General features: G+C 34.5%; 1 protein-coding gene across 1 annotated transcript in view; it reads left to right on the plus strand.

Moving 5' to 3' along the window:
- LOC148661626 (catenin alpha-3-like) overlaps window positions 1-21,074 on the plus strand; it is a 600,833-nt gene that overhangs the window by 540,480 nt on the left and 39,279 nt on the right. Inside the window, exons 13-14 of the mRNA XM_088635643.1 lie at window positions 7,107-7,258; window positions 13,527-13,619. Of these exons, the coding sequence (XP_088491769.1) occupies window positions 7,107-7,258; window positions 13,527-13,619 (245 nt within the window). The remainder of the gene's footprint in view (window positions 1-7,106; window positions 7,259-13,526; window positions 13,620-21,074) is intronic.

Genomic DNA, 21,074 nt, shown 5'->3' on the forward strand with positions numbered 1-21,074 from the left:
TAAATTATTTTCCAGCAAATGGTGAATAAGAAAAAAAATCCCCAAAATGTGAGTAAAATCAGCAGCAAATATCAGCCTGCATACTTAAATTCAAAAGGATTATGATTACAATTTTCTGTGCGTGGATTATACATAGCCCTGCCACATTAAAATATACAGCCTTGGTCCTCTTTCTCCACAAGAAAAATTATAGGCAAATTGCACATCTTATGTGTTTACATTTTCTCATTATAGAGAGGGCAATTCACCTACAACTAGCTCTCAAACATAATAAGGATGAATTTGTCTGTTATACAAGAACAAGCAGAAGAAATAGTATACTATAAGATATGTTACTATTTGATAACCTAGCCTTGTAAGCAATTAAAGATCTTATATAAATAATAAATAATACATTTTAGAACATGATTGCAGATTGCATTCTTGTAATCTGGATAGCATCATGACGTTTTGGGCTTCTAATTATAATATATAATAATATATATAAGCTATGTGTACACCAATTTAACAGGAAAATATATAAAAAGCATTACAGAGGAAAAACAGTTATAATGTCATGTACCTATGTCCCTGACAGTTTGCTATCAGATCTCATTAGAATCATTCATTTTAACAACAAGCAGCGACTGACATGTAAGCAGCCAGTCATAACCAAAATGCCTTTTGGCTCTTACCAACTTGAAATGTTACATCATCATACTAATTTATTTTAAGTTAAAGAATATGGCTTTGAGCTTTACATAAAGAACAAGGATGCTTGGTTGCTTCAAAATAAATCAAAATAAACATGTTTTTCAATTTTAATTTGAAACACCTTCATATTTTTTTTACTATGACATTCCACTCATGATGCTGATTGAAAACAGGACTGAATGGACATGATTTTGAAACAAGGATGAATAAGAATTTTTAGTTCCAAGTTAGCTAATAAATACAACTAAATAGTCAGGAAATTTGTCAGATCAACAGTGTTTTTTTTTTTAGACAATGGGTTAGTAACGGAACAATAGAGTTCTTTTAAAAGGATATCTAAATGATATCCTTTTTGAACCAGTTCATGCTCTAAAGAATGCAATACCAATCATGCTTTGAAGCTTTAAATCTATTCAAACAAAGTCAACCACGATTAAACCTTAGAAATATCTTATATAGTAATATATCCAATATGGTCTATTTTATAGCTGGTATACATTGTTTTTATATGTAGAGATTAAATCATATATTGAATTCTGTTCGTAACAGATTATTATTGTGGATATTATTAATAGGAGGACAAGTAACACTAAAGGATTTAGCTACTGTAGTAAAAAAACACTATAACACTAAATAAAGGGTACTGAATTTATTTATTACTATATATAGAAGTAGTAATAATCTTTTGTTATGTCAAATTATAAATAAAGCCTGGCACCATCTGAGCCCTGATTCACATCTGTGTGTGAAATGGAGTGTTTCATGTGCAAAGTCTTGAAGCCAGTCTAGCAAAGCAAATGATCTTCTATAGTCTTAATATTTTGATGTGATGTTTACCAAGATTTTAAAATACAGTTAAAATAAGTGGCTGCATAACACAATGGTTGGATGTAGATGAATCAGGTCAAGTGTTCTTGACTTGCTACACAACAGGGTCTTCTGTGAGTTTGCTGGGTGCCTGTAAGTTTGCAGTATTGTCAGTGAGAGCTCCTTGACTTCAAATGATGCTATCTTTAACATCTGTAGGCACTTTGATGTTGGTAATATGAAAAATGTTGGATGGTTTAGTGTACATTTTGGAGGGAAGTATAAACAGTTCTCATCCCTTCAGTTCTGGTGTGAAGGTCACTGTGGTAAAACTCAAGAAGAGTCAAGAGTCAAGCTTGTTTAAGATATGTATATTTCAAACAACTAGATTCATCCAAGGTGTCAAGGTAGTAAGAATATGGACTTACTGCAATTATTTAAATACAGGAAGGTTGATAAGGAGCACAGCATTGTCACAAAATTAAACAGTGATACTGTTGATATTGAATGATCCACAGATTATCATGCTAAGTCTAAATGTGCCTGAACATAGCATAAAATGAAACTGCATCAGAGGATTTTATAGAATGTTTAAATCAGTCTTCAGAATGACCTCCATTGTGTGGCAAGCGTTTCTCAAATAGTTTAGCCCAATGCATCCTGACACTCTCCAAGGTTGTAGTGGTAATCAGAACAGGCTCATTAGAAACTGATTTCCATATTTAGCTTTCAATGTCTGTGAGTGTATTACTATTCATAAGATGTTATCTTTAGATATTAGAGAATGATGGGTATTTTAATTTATCTGTCCTTATTGTAAAAATACATGCCCTTTAGCACAGGAGTCCAATTTTGTGGCCTACGACAAATTTACTAATGTGGTCTGCATTTTTGTACTTGCCTAGTCAGCCAACTGGAGCATAGAAAGGACCTGCTGTTTATATCTATAATGCTCTGAATATTTCTTCTTGTGGCCTGAAGGCACAAGTATCAGCATTAAAATAGATACCAAAAGCACTCAGCTGAAGTGAAACTTTGGCTTCCTTTCAGACTCTGCAGCCACCTGACAGTTTGAAGTTAAAACTATTGAATCATCCCAGCTAGACAAAAATTAAATCTGAACTGTGCTCATAGGCAATTGAGTCTTCATGAGATGGTTGTTGTTTAAGTCAATAAAATCTTTTTTTTACCTACAGTGTTGAATAATATTTTCTAGAATGTCTAAATTTGTATGCAGAGTAAACAGTATTTAGAACACGGAACAATGTTTGAAATGTAAAAAATTGTGTTCAATATATTATCCTTTAATATCTGTGTATACATGCAGTTGTTACTGGTAAGGCTTCATGCTATTCTTTTTAAAGACACAACATGACTCCCACTATTTCTGTGATCCCTGGGTTGTCATTTTGGGAACAGCAAGTATTGTGTTACCTTCTTTACATGTGGCCTTTGCAATAAGTATTTACTGCTGATTTCTGTGACTAAGGACCAGAAAGCATAATCCTGTAATGTAGTTCTCAAATGAGAGGTATTAGGTTTATCTGTTTCTCCACCTTTTTGCAGGGGCTATTTAAGACCTGACTTACAGAATAGAGTAATATTGTTAAAACAACATATCCAGCACAGGCGATAGTAAGTGATATTAAAACAATATCACATTTTGTGTCTTGAAAAAAAAGTTATTGCAGCTTTCTGTTAACCATGCTATGAGATTTTCTTTGGAATTGTGATTGTTTGATGAAGTATCTAATATAGGAAATAATGTTAAGAATGTTCATAGTGTCAGATAAGGTAACGCACTGGAAAAGTGGGAACATTGCCATATATGCTGTGGTTTTATTCAGTGATTTTTGAAGTGTGGCACACCACTTGGAAAGCATATATTGCTATTATTGTATGTTAATCCTTGATGGGCATTATCTTATCAATATACTGTACCTTACATACATTTCTGGTTTATACTGCAGGTTGGCACTGTTTCTGAGGTACTCTGTATATGTGACAAAAAGTTTAACAGTCATATGCTCCTTTCAATTTATTTCAACTACTCTTGCCAATGAATTTACATACTGTATACTCTTCAATCCTATCACAACCTAATATACAATACTTCCTATCAGTGGAACACTTTCATGTTATTATTAAATGTGCATTAAGCATACAGATAATACAGCAAAGAATGTCAACACATATCTTAGATAATGGAAATAAAATCCACTATAGACTGAAAGCAATGGTCAATAATCTACACTCTCCTTTCTTACATATGTTTCATTAATAAATATTTTTACTTTATTTCAACTTGCCTAAATCTATTACTGTGTACAATACCAATGACAGCCATAATTTCATTCATTAGATATGACTTCCTGTGTAAATTTAACCAAGTTCTAAAATAACCCAAAATAAATTAAACAAGTTATTTTTTCATAAGACTTTGTAGCACACTTTTTCTATTGTGTCATTTGTATGCTTCATTAAACAGGATTCTTGAGCTATGCACCTCCTTATAATAAGTTACATAAGTTACTGCAAACGTGGGTTTCATGAATAAAAAAACAGTGTCATAAGTCTTTCACTAGCCATTTGCATTTAAGATTATTCTACTGCTAATGATTCATTAATTATAAACGAATGAGAGAAGTACTATGCATATTTCCTGACGAATAAAATTTCAGTTTCCTTCTCATTAGAAAACACAAGTAGTTAATGACTATAACCTAAGCAGGCTTTTATAATTATGGCTATTTTACACTTTTCCTACTTAAATTATTTATTTAAGTGTAATTTTTTCAGTGCCTCTGCTTAGTACAAGCTTGACAACCTTATAGAAAATTTATGAAAATGTTGGCATGCAACAAGCGAACGTAAAACCAAAAAATGTATAAAAGATATTTTCTCCTTTTTTCCAAATGAAAAATACACTTATTTTAAATATTTTTATAAGATGGATTTGACCAGATGAAAAAGACTAAGTACTTAGCCATTTCCCCTCAACAAACTTGAAGGACTCAATTCTGTTTTGGATGATCTGTCTTTAACATACTGTAAATGGCCGGCTCTTGATTTACAACCTGATTTTTCATGCCATTTTCTTCATAGCTTGTAAACAAGTATTTGAAGAATTTAAATTAAAAATATTTAAATTGATACATGTAAAGCTCTTTTTTTCCCTAGAAACATACATGCATAGATGGTTTCTTTTGATGCTTAGCATACAAAGAATGATTTTCAAGATTAATCCAGAAAAAAGATCCCAAATTCTCTGCATAGACAAGGAAAAAAGACATAGAAGAAAAATGAAAGAAAGTCCAGTTTAAAAACAAAGACTGAGGTTTATGTTACTGGCACATTGTAAACTACGCAGCTTATCAATCCTTGTTATATTTCATGTGACACCAAATAAAAGTTTTTTGGAGATAAGCAAATTACTTGCATCACAGGCTGCTTGAGTCTATCTTATCTCTCTGAAGTCTTGTAGATTTGAATAAAAACCTTCAATAACACGAAAATGTTAGAATACAGAGCTCAGTGATGGCAGTGACTATCACCCTTCCTGGGGAGATTTCTGCATATTGTCACTAAAAAGAAGAAGCAGGAGTATGCAAAATGTCACTACCTTTTTGGCAGGTCATTTACACTGTATGACATAATTTCTGAATTTTGAATATGATTTAGTAAACTTTGGATGGTTTGGGACAGCATTAGTAAATTTTATCAAAGGAGATTACATTATGCAGTATTTTAATTAAACCTCATACATTTCCCTTGCTTATTCGGTTTTCTTTTTTAGAAAGGATACCTAAACTTCTGTTTTGTTATAATAGAAGACTCACATTTTCAGTAAATTAATAAGTTTGTACATTGCAAATAAAGAGAAATATTCTAGGAATTAGAACTGGCTATCACTTTCTGCAATGCAGAAATTTGTTTGTTGTGTACCAGCCCAGCTATCACTGGATTAATTCTCTTTAATGGATAGCCTTTGGAAGTGGAGTCCTAGGTGATTATTTGTTTTTAATACTGTAAGAATGGATAACCTGAGCTTAGTTAAATATACTTTCTATCATATGAAATAAGAAAAGCTGCATTATTTAAAAAAAAAACTGTCTAGATTAATTGTTTTGTATCAGGTAAAAAAAAGCTGAAATGTATTTACACACAATTTAATTCTGATTATCAAAGCAAAAGTAGGCATCCATCTGCTGACTGTAGTACTTTTGTTTTTGACCTTCACTCTTTTCCCCCTGTGTAACATAGGAGCGGAAAGTCAGATTGTGCACAGTCCAGTTAACATTAAGCTATACAAACTATCAATCCTTCATCTGTTGATCTTCATGGAATTCAAGGACATAAAAGAATGTAACAAGAAGAATAAAATAAGTTTACCTCTATTTTATTACTTTAATCATATATTCAGTGGCATGCATTGTGTAGTGCTTAACTTAATATTTCATTTCAAGGCATTAATGATTTGGCTTATTGAATATGCTGAAGGCACTAAATGGCACGGCCAAGAAAACACATACTGATCTGCTGGTTATTTTTAATGTCTGCATAATGCCATGTTATATATAAAGACTTTTCCGATTGTTTCAATTCTACACATATTGAAATGTACAGTATCACATTTTCCACCCTTTTGACCAACTAAAAAACCTATGCAAATATAGAAAATATATTAACATCCACTCAATACAGTCGTTCACCTCAGACTCTTGCTCAAGGCTTTAATGCCAAATTCAGTTTCACCCAAGAAATGTAAAAAGCATTACCACAGCTAATTCCTTACCTGTTTTGATTCATACAGTATAGTTGTCAATCAAGAAGGTTATGAAAATTTGTCATTTCTGAAATTCTGAATATTTTTTTGTAATTTCTGAAAATTTGCCATTTCTGAAATATCTATTTTATTTAGTAGCATTGTATTCTACCGGTCAAATCTTATTGTATGCTTGCTTTAAAAATAACCATCTCAAAAATCTCAGTTGAACACAGCATTACTAAACCTAGCCATTAATTAGGCTATTGAAATACTGTAGGAAAACCTTATTCAGATGAATTAGCAAATAACTACAGTAGATGTAACATTATATAATTAATATTGTATTATTCGATCGTCTTGACAATCATGATGACATTGGCAATAATAATAGAGTATATTGTAGCATTCGCAAGGAACGGAGGTGAACCTTTATAATACATTTTATAGGATTACTTTCACAGCTGTGCTGTATGTGCCACAGTATTAAAGGGACAGACTCAATGGTACAGAAGAAATTACTTTCTTCTACTTACTGTATATAGCATCCAGTAGCAACACTGTAGAGTTTCTAATAAAGATAAAATAATCAGATCAGACAGCAGGAAATATTCCTCTTCTGATTGCAGTATAATAAATACATATTCCTACAAGTCATTGTATTCTTGAGCACTAAAACATATGATTCCAGTTGTGGAGACAAACTACCTAATGATGAAAACAACGTATTTTAAGCAAATGTGAAGCAAGCATATGCTAGTGTTATGGTACTTGTAAAAACATTTAGAAGCCCTCATTGTCTTTGAAAAGTATATAATTTATCACATTTCTTTCTTTTCAGCTATTCCAGAATTTGTTACTCAAGTCAGCAAAGCCATGGACGCTCTGAACACAGGACGAATGCATCAGTTTGACGACAACCTCTTTGTTGATGTCTCCAAAAAGGTTTATGACTCAATCCATGATATCAGGTGCTCGGTTCTGATGATACGGGTAAATTACATTATTTTCATTTTTTTTTTATTCAGTCCTTTCTGACTCCTCAAAAAGCTGGTGTATGTTAATTAAAAGATTCTGACCCCAAAATAACATGAATAAAGTGACGTCGAAGTACTTCTACGATAAAAAAAAACAATGAAAGCAGTGTTTCCAAATTAATTAAAATGTTTTAAAAAACATCTGTTGTGTGAGCTCAATTTACAATGCAACTTTGGTTAAACATGCTTTAAGTATTTGTTATATTTATTATTTCTTTACATATTATTGTATTTTTTTAATTTTGTGTACAGTATATTCAAGTTTAAATCTTAAGGTTTACTTGAATCGTACTGCTGTCTTCTTCCATAACAGACATAAATAGTTCAGCATTCTTGTCCCTTAACATGCTGTTTACTCCCAATGATACGCATCACCTCTCCTGAACTATTCCTCTTCCGTTTTCTCTAGTTAAGAAGGCAGCAAGCAATTCCATGTTCCATTGCAACAAAGCTGTTATCACTTTTTCCATGAGGGACATTGACATGTACACTTATCTAGACACCTTTTAACGGATAATGGGAAAAACTAAATAGGTTTTTGATTTGTTGGTTATTTCTTTCCATTCTGATGCCATATACTGAGTGTCAGAAGGGGGCTTTAATACACAGGGTGGCACCACTACATAACATACTGTATTACTGAGAGTAGATTCAAGTTTTGTTTTTGTTTCTTAAATCTGGTTCTGTGAGCCTTTCTACACTCTTCAAGAGTTCAACAAGGCTAGATTTAAAATGTTCACAAATTACTCCTGCTCTCTGGAGATGGTGAGGGCCATGGCACTTCTCTGCTACTCTCACTACCTCTGCATGAATATACTCTAAAAGCAGTGTGCCAAGCCTGGCATGTGCAGGGACAGAAAAGGCACTGTTGTCTTGAGAAATTAAATGACTCTTGGATAAATACCCTATCCTAATCCCTTAAGAATTGACAATACTTATTTTCAGAATAGTCACATAATTATAGAATAGCCTTTGACTTAGGAATAGCTTGTATTGTTGCATAAAAATGGATAGAAATAACATAATATTGTTTATCCATGTGTTTCTAAATAATATAATTGAATAATTGTAATGAATGAATCAGATATTTAGCATTAGACCTACATTTTCTGCTTCATCTTTATAAAGTTTCAGTCACGTTCTTTAAAATATTTTCTTTTTAAATGTATGTGTATTTTATTGTTTAATAAATGACTAATCAGTGTCCTTGTAATTCATAATATGCTGCTGTATCAATCATGAGGCAAATAGTTTCGAAAATGTAAATCTACATGAATCTCAGGTATCACCTTTGGCTGCGTTCTTTCTGAATTAAGCACCATTTTTTAAGCACCAAAGCAAAATGGGGCTCTTAATATTTAAACATTCTACCTTACCCTATGTATTTGAAACATTCTGTTAATTTTCACTTTCACTGCTTTCTTCATAATGTAGATTAATGAATATTTTTTTTAGTGATCATTACAGAAACATCTTTGTTTAAAATCATGCTTGTTTTTCTGTTAACACTACAAAGAAATATTCTCTTCATTACTTAAATAAAATTAAGCAACATTTACTGATTTAAAAGAATGACTAAGTTTCAGATTCTTCAGTGTTCATAGTGAAACAAATCTAGATAATCCTCAAAAGGGGAACGTGGAACAGTCAGTGGCTTAACAATAAACAAGACAGCTCCGGCAGTAAAATCCTCTCACAAAAATGAGACATCATACAATGATCCACATTAAAGACTTAAACCTACCTTTAACAACACAATCCTGTTTAAGTGAAAATATCACAATGTGTCATTTAGAGATTTTTTGCATGTAGCTTTTTTGTCTGTGTTGTTATTTATGTTTATATAACTGACATCTTTGGAAAAGAGTACACAATGGTACATTTTACAGTATGTGAGTAAATCTCACAAACTGTCAATAAGGGACAGTTCTGTGAAATCATTTATTTCAAACTGTGCTGAACTTCGGCCCTCAAGCTGTTTTACCTTTTCCCTCCTTGCGTGTTAGAAGTACTTGGTTTTCAATTGAAATAATGCAAGTAGGGAACTGTCCTTGTCAGGGGAATTTACGTCTCTGAAAGGTGAAGGAAGACCTGCATGGCTGAAATAAAGCTAAACCGAAGGTTTGTAACACAGCTGACACAAATGTTTATCACGGTTCAGTAGTAATGTCTGACATGATAAATCCCAAATGACCGAAAAGTAAACTAATTATGTACTCTATGGGACACAGGAACATGCATCAACCATCTGCTCTGTGCAGGCGAACAAATGCATTTTGCTAGCATGGAAGGATTTCAGACTTCAGACAAGAAGGGAAAGCATTTAAGATGCATATATATTGAACCACAGCTAATAAAATGTCTGCAACACTACTGTAATTCATTGGCAATGGCTTCTCCTTTTCATGCATTATTGATTTTCCTTTTGATTATATATTATTCTGAATCCAAAGTCATTAGAGGAAGGGTTATATGTTACAATTTTAATCCTCTATAATATTGAATTGCCATCTGGGGAATTAACATATACTATATAGTATAATATATATACACCCCAGATACAAAATACATTTTTACAGAGATGCAAGTTGACTTTTTACAAAACAAGGTCACCTAATCAAAGCATTGATCATTTGGACCTCTTGTGTCTATCTAGCCACTTGATCGTGCAAATCACTGCAATCACAACTACCTTTTAACAGCTCTTTTGTGTATTCACTCCTTTTAATTTAATTTTCGATGGTATGGATGTTAAGGGTGGAATCTCTGATGTTTACATACTATATGATGGTGCTTCCTTTCTCACCTCACCTGAGGTCATGGGTCTTCCCAAGGAAAAGGTGGATTGCTTGAGGAGGAGTTCAACTACTGTACCTTGGGATCTTGCTACTGTATGTGGTTTTCTCATAAGTTGGAAAATTAGGTTAGCTCGTTAGAATACAGGCAGTATTACAGTGTTACAGCTGCCTTGGTACTGAAGCAGGACTCATAGTTCTGAGTAACAGCTCATTTAAATCTAAAGTTAAAATGTTATAGAGACAAAATAAGAATTTATAAGATCAAAACAATAAATTGGTCCTTGACTAATTTAGACAAAGTCTAAATTAATGGTAATTTTCATAGTGTTTATTTTTACAGTATGTGTTTTATGTGCTTCTGTATAGCTTATTTCGTCCGTTGTCTTGGGTGTTCCAGCTATCCATTTTCTAACCTCTTCATCCAATTCAGGGTCATGGGGAAGCAGGGGCCTATCAAGGCAAGCATTTGGCTCCAGACAGGATAAACCCTTGATGGGACGCTAGTTGTAAACTTGGATGTTTTCATTGATAATTGTATTACCTCACAGTTATTGGTGTAAGTGGCACAAGTGTATTGTGAACTACTTCTATCCTTCTAGATAGAAAGAGATAGAGTATCAACACAGCTAGGGTTGATCTAATCTAACCCCAGAAAGAGTGGAACCTCCACTCAATTGACTCAAACCCATGTGACCAACACTGCCTTTCAAAGATGGATCACAGACAAGGGTAAATCGGTTGGGTATCAAAGCAATGAACAGAAAACACATTTTAAAGTGACAAGTAAAGGTTTATTCTATGCTGACTGAAAAAGAAACACTTCAAGTATGTTAACATTATTTTGTTCAGTACACTTTAATTTTATCCTGTTTTGTTAATGCAGATATGCTTATATTCATGACCTTCTGATTTATTTTCTGATCTTTTTTAAACATTTTTTAAGTAGGACCCATGATTCCGCGATGATGAAAATTTTAAAGAAAGTGAAAACACCTCTAGAAAAAAAAATCTTATAGCCCTTCAAAATACATTTTATTTGTTCTTATTTACTTCTTCTAGGATCCTGTTTACTATAGTACAAGTGCAGATTGTTGATATCGTACATGGCCAAATGATTTTTAAAGATATGTTCACAAGTTACTGTATTTGTAATGGTGGGAGAGCTTTTATTTTTTATAGATTTTCTTTTAAACATTCTATTGTATATTAAGGGCACAGAATTCCTTGTATGTTTTAGTTATTTAAAAGCTAAAACAATGTGTGGTGGTTTCCATTTTGTCCAGTTAATGATTATTTGTGATGAGTCTGTATTGGTTTCAATCCATGTAAAATAACAAAACGAATGTTGCTTCAAACTCAGGTACTGAATGGTATATTCAGGTCCATATTGTGCTGATTTAAAGCATGATGGAGTATGATTTACTATAGCTCATCTTTTAATGTCTTGTAGCAGGGATTTGTAATCTTGGGAGAGTTAACTCAGACTGACATAAAAATTCTAGATAAATAAAAGTCATTTGTCTTTGTTTGAAATCATTTTATAGTGGTGAATGTGTGAAATATAATGATAGCAAACTGCACAATGTAAATCTAAAACGATGTCTGTCATGTTACTGATCTTGTTTTGATTGAAACATTTCTGGTATAGTTCTGAAAGGTTATCTCTTTGTTTCTCTAGTCCCTAAGATAATGGTAGATATGGTAGTTACAAAGACAAAGAATAATTGCATTGGCTGAAACAAGTATTGCATCAAGAAAAATATCACAAAAGGGAAACATTTACAACACAAAGCAGTGTGTCACAAATTTCTCTAAAGATGTACATTAATTTAAAATCATTCATCCGTGAACAAAGAAAGAAAAGTAGTTGATATGCTCTCTAGCAAATATTTTTGTTGGGACAAATCAAGAGAAAAAAACTATTGTGGCAACCCTATAAAAAATGATGTGCATTAGCAGGAAAGCATTTTTCTGTCCTCTCCAACCTTCATGATAAATGAGATGTAAACAAATCAAGGAAATGAGGGAAACAGTTTAGAATGCCACTACAGGTGCCCCTTTACTTTTGCTTATTGAAATCCCAAACCACATTACAGACAGAAGCTGTCATATCACAAAGTGATGAAAATTCTTCCCTCGAGACAATATAAGGCCAAACAGTGGTGAGAAGAAAGTGAAGTGAATGGCTTGACTCTAAATCCACAGGTTAATGCATAACTTGCTTGTGCAGGTAAAGAGAACCATTATACAAGGACACAGGGTTCAAAAACTGCAGCATTAACATCTACTGTAAGTCCAATAAATAGAAGCCTCTAATTACGGCTTTCCTTCCTTGTGGAGATGTTTTAATATAAAGTACTTTAGCTGTCTGATGAAATGGAGGAGAATCTAAATTGAATTGAAATTTGTTTAAGCCCATTTAAATTTAGGACCTTGAGAACAGTTGCGAACTCTCTAATTTACCATATGCATTACAGCTAATATACAGTACTGTATATGTAATCACAATGAATCTACATTAAGTGATTTAATGCTATAGCTGTCATCACTGAAAATAGCATCAGAATAAATGTTTCTTTATGGAAAGTTTAAGTTTCGCTTTTTATGTTTCTGAAAAATGGGCTGCATGGTCATGCAGTGGTTAGCATTACTGCCTTGGAGCACTGGGACTCTGGCTTCAATTCTGGACCTGGGGTGCTGTCTGCTTGAGGTTTGCTACCTCATGTTTCTGTTGGTTTCCTCCCCGTTTTGCTGGTTCCTCCCACAGTCCAAAGACATACTGAAAAGTAAATTGCCTTCAGGGAAAATTGACCTTGGTGTGTGTGTCTGTGTTTATCTTTGTGTGTCTGTCCTTTGATGGGTCCAGTGTATCCTGCCTTGCCAATTAGGCTATGGCTCTCCTACTACCCTATATTGGATGAAGCAGTTAGAAAATTGATGGATCAATGTATTTTTGATAATGAACAATTTATTTCCTTAGAAAACAGTGATTTGTATTGCTATATTGCTTGTGGTGGAGGTATTTTATACAGTACTTCCACATACGGAAGAATTAAAATAATTTATAGAAGTCTAAGTAATTGTTCAATCAAATCATGAAGATGACCACTGTGATTTGCAGCCTAAGTACATACTGAATGCTATAGCAACCATATTAAAAAAAACATTGGTTAAATAAAAAAAATAAGGATTTTCAATTCTTTGCTCTGGCATGATATTTTTGGCTAGAATGCAATGGCATTACTAAGAAAAATAAAAAGGAGAGTTTAAGAAAGACATAATATTAAGACGCATTGTTTGTTATTCCAAGGTTATATTTGGTTATAAATCAGTTTTTTATGTCACATTTCTCGACAGCAATCTCAGTATAAAAACTATGGCAAAAGGTCTTTTGTTTTATAAAACAAAACATCCATTTTTTTACAGACCCCAGAAGAACTAGAAGACCTGTCTGATTTAGAAGAGGAATATGAAAGTCGCAGCCGCACTAGTGTCCAGACAGATGGAAAGACAGACAGGGTAAGATATCTTCAGTCTACATAAAGAGAAGATTGATAGGACTGTTTAATGTAAAGTGTCATATGTGCGTAGATTGTCTTAGACCAGGAGATGAGTGTTTTCACAAAGATTAAGACTGGAATAAGGCTTAGGTTAACATATCATATATGTGCTGCCCTTCTAATGCGATTCTTCTCAAATTATTTGCATAAAGTTCAATATAAATTGTGAACTATCGTGCCAGCTAGCAGTCTTTGCATGGACTATGGGAGGCAATTTGTTGCATTGAGAAGAGTGTATTTATGGATTGGGTTTATAGGTCACACTCCAGGTGCTATTTGTTTTGGGGCTTTAATGAGCCTTTTGCATATGATTGTTATATTGTAAGAAACTATGAGCTAGAACATCAGTTTGGGTCAAAAGGTTTTCTTGAATTTAAACTTTATGCTCTAACATTTTATTTTCTCCCCAAACATTCAGACTAGGCATATACTCCATAAAAGATAAATAAACAATAGATAATCAGATGTCTTAGGTGGCCCAGTGGAGTAAGGGTTACAGTAATGTGGGAGACTGGGAGAGGGTTTAGGATGGAGCGGTGGCACTGTTGCTAAGGATCTGCGCCTGTGGCTAGAAGGTTGCTGCTAGCTGAAGCATATATGTGTCTGTGTGAGCCCTGTGGGGACTGGTGTGCCATCCAGGGTATATCGTGCTATGTGCCCATTGCTTGCTGGGATTGGCTCTAGCTCCTCCATGACCATCTATTTGATAAAGTGATTAGAAAATGAATGAATGGGTTGAAAATTGTAAATAAACTGAAAATGATTGAATAGGGATAATATTGTAAAGTAATTACCAGAAAACTGAACTTTAATGCAATATTTGCCAAATCAATGATAAAGTATTATATTTCTATACACATTGTAATATGTGTAGTTTTGTCATGGTACAAAATATGTCTGACCCTGAAAGAAAAGTACAATGGTAGTCTAATACCTAAAGAATTAGTGCCTTTGCAGTCAGCATTTCAGTAAAAAGCCCTTCTTTCCAATCATAGTAAATGAACACACTGATTGTGCATAATACAGTATATTACATAATGGTAAATGTAGATTTATCAGTTTTCTAACAACTTCAATTTAAGTCGCTGGGGAGTTGGAACCTATTTTGGCAGGCAACAGACTTAAGGCTGGATACAGCTTGGGTGGAACATCAGTCCATCGCAGGACACACAATTACCGACACAGTCACAACCTTACACCTGGGCCAGTTTTTCCAGAATCCAATTAATCTCTGTATTTCTTGGACTGTGGGCAGAAACTGGAGCACCGGGAGAAAACCCATATGGTCCAGAATTGAACCCAGGGCTCTAGGGTGGTGAGGTAGCAATGCTAAACACAGTGCCACTGTACAGCCCTAATTGTGAATATCTTTTTCTATAAACAGTGAATTTTCTGTGGAGCACGATTATATATCAATTAAAATAATAACATTAGAATCTCTGATTTCAGATATAAGTGGAGGAGAAATGAATTACTTTTCAATGCAGAATCCTCAGGCTAATCCTTCATTGTCCTGTATTTGTTTTCCAAATAATCCCCAATTGGTCAGATGATTGGCAACCAAGTGGAGGATATGTTGCATATATAGTCAGGGTACCATCACTAATCAATTTACAGTGCTCTCAAATATTTAGAATAAATGATGGATAGTTTCCCAAAATACAAATATACATTAAAATGAGTATCAATTATGGTTCAGCAACCTGAATTGAAATCAAGAGACCTTATCAATCATGTCAATGTTAATTATTTACAATATATTTTAAAGTCAAATCTATATTTTATGAAAGCCAACAGAACATTTTTTCTATGATCCCAATGTCTATGGCTTAGGGTGTAGGCATAGATGTATTCCTCTATACAAAAACATATAACAAGAAATTTCAGTAGGGAACGACTCATCTCTGCAAGTAAATTGTGTTTTGTTAATTGTGAATTACAAACTGTGCTGTACAGCATCAACATATGGTAATACTGTGGCTAATTTTACTTCCATGGATGAAAACATTAAGGACGTTACAGTATAATACAGGGGCAGTTTAAAATAAAGACTAAGAGAAAACACTGTCCAAGGAAATGTCTAAAAAGTGTTTGATCTTTTTGCTTTAGTTTGTTTTTGCTACCTGCATGTAAAGTCATACACTTCTCTATAGTAAATGAAATCAGACACATTTTTATGTAAAACCTTCATGTGCTGCTTTTCCACTTTTTACTAATCCTCCCGTACTTGATTAGTATGATCACTAATCAGTTAGTATTAGTTGATCATGTTGGAAGCTGGACAAAGTCAGCTTAGGTGGACTCTTCAGCAATGGATTTGAGTCCTGTCCAGTATAAATCCCATTGATCAAAGTACAAGCTGGTAGCGAGACAGACAACCTAATAAGAAAGCAAGAAAACCAAGCCTCTTGAACTGCACCTTACTAAAGAGAGCGAAACTAAGTTCAGCATGTGGAGAGTGAACTCGGATGTCATGCTAGTTGAAGATAGATATACATGTTTCAAAGCATAGATATTAAGAGTTGGAGGGACAAAATAAATGTACCCCAGGGTGACAGAGCCCAAACAACCTGTTGATAAAAGGTTAATTGCAGGCGTCAAACAGGAGGGAAACCATGAAGCACAAAACCCATGCTTACACCATTGACAAGAAAGGAACACCCCCAGATCACCTTTTCATGAGATAAGGTAATCAGAACAAAATAGTCAGCAAATGATTATTAATACATATAGTAACAGTAATTTAACTTCCCATACAATAAGCCAAAGCATTAATAATGTACAGTTGCTAGGCTGCTTTCTAAAAATCTTTACCATCTTTACCTTTGCCACTTGGTTCTTAACATATTCTTAAGAATTTTTTGCTTAACTAAAAGTGTATCAAAATTTGTAAACAAAGATTCAAAGTTAAGCTGTCAACTTGTCTTGATAAAATGCAGGATGAATGAACTACTTAATACACATAATTAATTGTTAAAGCACTGGAATATACAAACCCTTTTATCACTGATTTCTCCTGCTGTGATTGGAAATGAAATCATTCCCATCTTTAAAATGGCTCTGTCTGTATATAATTATATAGAGCATGATAGAGAACACATACAGTAAATTATGGCTATCTTCACATATTGAAGATAAAATCACTTACCACCACATTACAGTAGTAATCCTGATTATGAACAACTCATAATGCAAAAGCAAATGTTGTCTTGTGTTGCACTATTATTTAATTACACAATGAAATTGACATTAGTGTATATTTGAAAATATCCCTCATATTAATGCTCTTTTGTGAAAAAAGCCATGGAAAGTTTATCCAAATGTTAATCTAAATAAAATAAGAGGTTCCAAAAAAGAGGGGGGCATTCTGCTCGTCTTACTCATTTAGTTACTTAGTAGTCATTTGATTGAAGACTACCAGCTCTGACTGGTTAGCTTGTTCCAGACAAATTACACTTTGTGTAAAAATGTCCATTCACAAGTTACATTATAGGCAATTTTTCAAGTATAATCACAAAGCGGTAACTACATGAACAACAGATGAATAAATCATTGTGGAAAAACAATGTAAATGTAACATCTTACATAATCTTACATTGAGAATTTATTCTCAATTGTTTTACCTGGTAAAATAAGGGAATACACATTGAAAAAAGGCTTATCTTAGTAGCAAAGAGACATCCCATAGTAACAAAGGTAATTGGGCAAGAGAAAGGATTTGTTTTTTTCTTTCTTTTCAGCTCCTGAAAAGGAGATTTAAAGTTATTTTGTTTGTTTTTGTCCTGACTAAAACTGAAAAATAGCTATTTTCGAGTATCCAGTGTTGACCTAGCAAAATAAAATTGAATGATTTGATAAATGTCCTGAACGCAAACTATGCTAATTGATTTGTACCTACATTACTGTCACAAATGCAAATTGCTGCAATGTAACATACAGTATATACATATTAAGTTAACATACAGTATGTAAAACATGCCATGATTAAATCAGACATGTCAATCATCTATCATTCAAAAATGGACAAACAGCATACTGTACAGATGCAGCCATTCAAAATGAGCTGTAAAAACCCGCGGTACAGTAACCAACCCGCAGGGCACCGCGGTAAGTGATTGGCTGGCCAAAATGACCGACAGGGGCACTCGTGGTGCATTGGTTGGTAGTGAAAAGATTTAATCATTTAATGTCTTTACTGTGCACATTTCAATCCGCTTAGTTTTGAATATTTATATGGAATTTTACCACTAAAGGGAAATTTTAGTAGCTGAGCATAAAAAGAAGAGGAGCATAACGCATCTGAAGGTCATAAACGATATTAATTTTGGAACATAAACATACAGTATATAGCTGGTCTTGGTACTTTAAAGAAAAAAATACACACCAGTATTCCATTTCTCCCTAAACATTTTAAGCTTCGAAGTCTTTAACTAACGTGATACCGGAGTCAACAAGCATACTTTTAGAATTTGATTAATAGGGAATATAATATGGAATCGCGTATCTAAAGAATTTAATAACGGTATGATTTATTCGTGTACTGCAACAGGGCTGTGTAGGGCTGTTTCGCCTCCCTGTTCACGCGAGTTGTCTTGTAGCCTACTGGTCTACGTGCGTGACTAACAACGCACAGGTTGTGTGTTCGAATCCAGCTGGTGCTGGACTTTTCTTTTAACAAACATTTCTTCGAAAAAATAGAATAGCGATATAATGGACATCAATTGACTTTTATATTTCAAAATATCGCAACATGATCGATTCTAAGTCATTTTTGATAACAATGAATAGTCACCTTCTTCCCTTCTGACAGCGGTTCCTGCTTCTATTGTGTGTGTGTGTGCAACAGAGTAAATTTTTATAGAGAAATGGAGGCTGGTCAGTATGCATTACAATATAAACATTTATATTGATTTAAATTGTGTTCTGATTTAAATCGCAAACGCGTGTTTAATTATATGTGTTTTTTAATCATAATCAGGCTAAAGCATTTCTACATTTTCTGTTTGAACCAGCTTAGAGGTTCATACAGAAAGACAGCTTGTGTTTAAATTGAGTGTAAGGTAATTTATGCTTCTAAAGTCATGGTCAGCATTTATTAGTGTACTGTGCTGTAAACTTTTTCTGTGCCTAGTCACATTATTTTATAGCGTTTTTATTGCGTTATTAAATCCGGTGGCGCTGTGTGTTAGTTTCCTGACTCCCATTATTTAAACTGCAACACTGATCATTCATTTCTAAATAAACTTTATTTTATATAGCGTTTTAAGCGAATAGGTAATTAGATTGCTCATAAACCTAATCGCTTTTTCTACATAAACACAGCGTGATTGCTCTCTGAAAATGCTTTTCCTTTATTTTTAAAGTAGGCTCAGATTTCAACTATAGATCATATTATTATAAACTTTCTTGGAAAAATGTATTTTATGTAAACCATGTTTGCTATTAATTCATTTAGGGCTAAAATACGTTCATTGTCTTCCAATCGAGTCGAGTTGACATTGGAAGCCTGCCACACCCGGACTGTTAAACCAACGCATTAGCACGTCGCCAGTATTGGCTTTAGTATTCCATCCCTCTCCCCTCAATTCAATTCAATTCAAGGTGTTTTATTTGCATGACAGATGGGTACAAGCAGTGTTGGGTATGTATATTGTAACTCTTACGGCAGACAGGCACTGTGTAAGAGCCGGCGCACCAGAGCAGCGCACCGAGGGAGCGTCTGCATTTATAACTTAGTTTTTAAAATTAGTCAAGCAATATGAAGCATCTCCTTTTACTTAGTGCCTGAGCATAAAAAGAATAGGAGCATACTGCAACGTGTAGAGAAAACCGGTTCAGGGACGCCAAATATGTAAGAAAAGTGGCTCTCTGAAGGCACCAGTTCTGTAGGGTTTGGGCATTTACTGAGACAATTATTAATTGTAGCAGTAAATCACAAAGTTGATTCTTTTGATGGCTTTAGAATCCAACCATGCGACATAACTCAAACAACGCGCACACACAGGTACTAATACACGAGGATACATTTATTAATACATAAAATATGCATATAAACCTAACAGATCTTATCGAGAGGGTTATCAGAATACAAAAGATATATATTCAATCAGTTACAAAGTGTTACACATATCAAGAGGACATACGTTCAGTATATCATTCATTAAGACCGTTTCGTAAAGTGAACTTGGTTACAACTTCTACATTAGATACTCAAACAAGTACATAACTCTTAGGAATTAAATTGATATCAACTGGTTGGGATAACAATTGAATTCTCGAGCTGTAATGCATTGAAGTTGAATACTCATCCAATCTTTGGGGATTCAGATCTCCTGCGGGCACAAAGAAACAGTTGCAGGCTGTTGCTGTCCAATCCGCGCTCTCTGGCTTGGTGCCAGGCTGTGCTGTGCGGCTTGCGACGGTGCGCTGCTGATGCTCACTGTTGGCTTTAACTAGCAAAGTTTGTGCACAGGAGAAAAGATGACTGTGGGTCCCAGCAAGTCAGGAAGAGGACTGGTTCGTTCCTGATGAAGAGCTAGTTCTGAATAGTGATTCAGCTTTCCACAGTTCCGGCCTGTTCAGGAGGCCTGCTGCTGGTTACTCTCTGGCAACCTCCACTCTAGACTCTTAGAACAAAGGAAAGTTCTGGCACTCGGACACACTGGCCGTTCCGTGGTTGTCCGGGCTGAGTCTCAGGATGGTCAGGAGGCGCGCTGCGAGAATGTCCTGCCCTTGGGAGCCTTCTGCTCCTGGGCCGTCCTGCCCTGGAATTCTCACAGAATCTTGTTGAATCTGAATCTGAATCTGAATCTGAATCTTGTCTGAATCTCCCAGGCTCTCTGTGTTGCCTGTTTTTACCTGGAGGAACTTCAGCTCATTGATTGGCTGAAAGTTCCATGGGCATCAGAGTCCCACGTGGGTTACTCGGCCCTACCAGTCCCTGATTGGTTGATCAAGGTGAGATATGAGTCACTTAGTCCTGACACTTAGGAATGCAATCCAGATGTCCAACTCGCACTCCCTAGACAGATAGGCACCAATGGATGACCATTGATCATGATAGCCAGGCTTAGCTAAGTGCATCCCCCTTTGGGAGCTGTCCTTGGACCTTAAATCACCTTGCATGAATGGTTTCTCTGTGGCTGCACCACAGAGATGAACAGAGAAATGAGGCCTCATTTGGGAAGCTCAGAAACACTTAATTCTGCCTTATTATTAAGCCTCGCCGCTACATATCCCCCCTTTTTGAAGGTCACGAGGTCCCGAGGCATTGTTGCCTTCAAAACAAAACAGAGTTAAGTGATGTCCCTTGCCATTAGAACATTAATCTTAAATGTCTACATTACTCCTCGAGAATTCATACCGGAACCAGCATTGGATACAAACAGGATGAATAACATCTGGAGTATGTATA

The sequence above is a fragment of the Lepisosteus platostomus genome, chromosome 6 (genome assembly GCF_059453375.1).
Source record: "Lepisosteus platostomus isolate fLepPlt1 chromosome 6, fLepPlt1.hap1, whole genome shotgun sequence".
Taxonomy (NCBI): domain Eukaryota; kingdom Metazoa; phylum Chordata; class Actinopteri; order Semionotiformes; family Lepisosteidae; genus Lepisosteus; species Lepisosteus platostomus.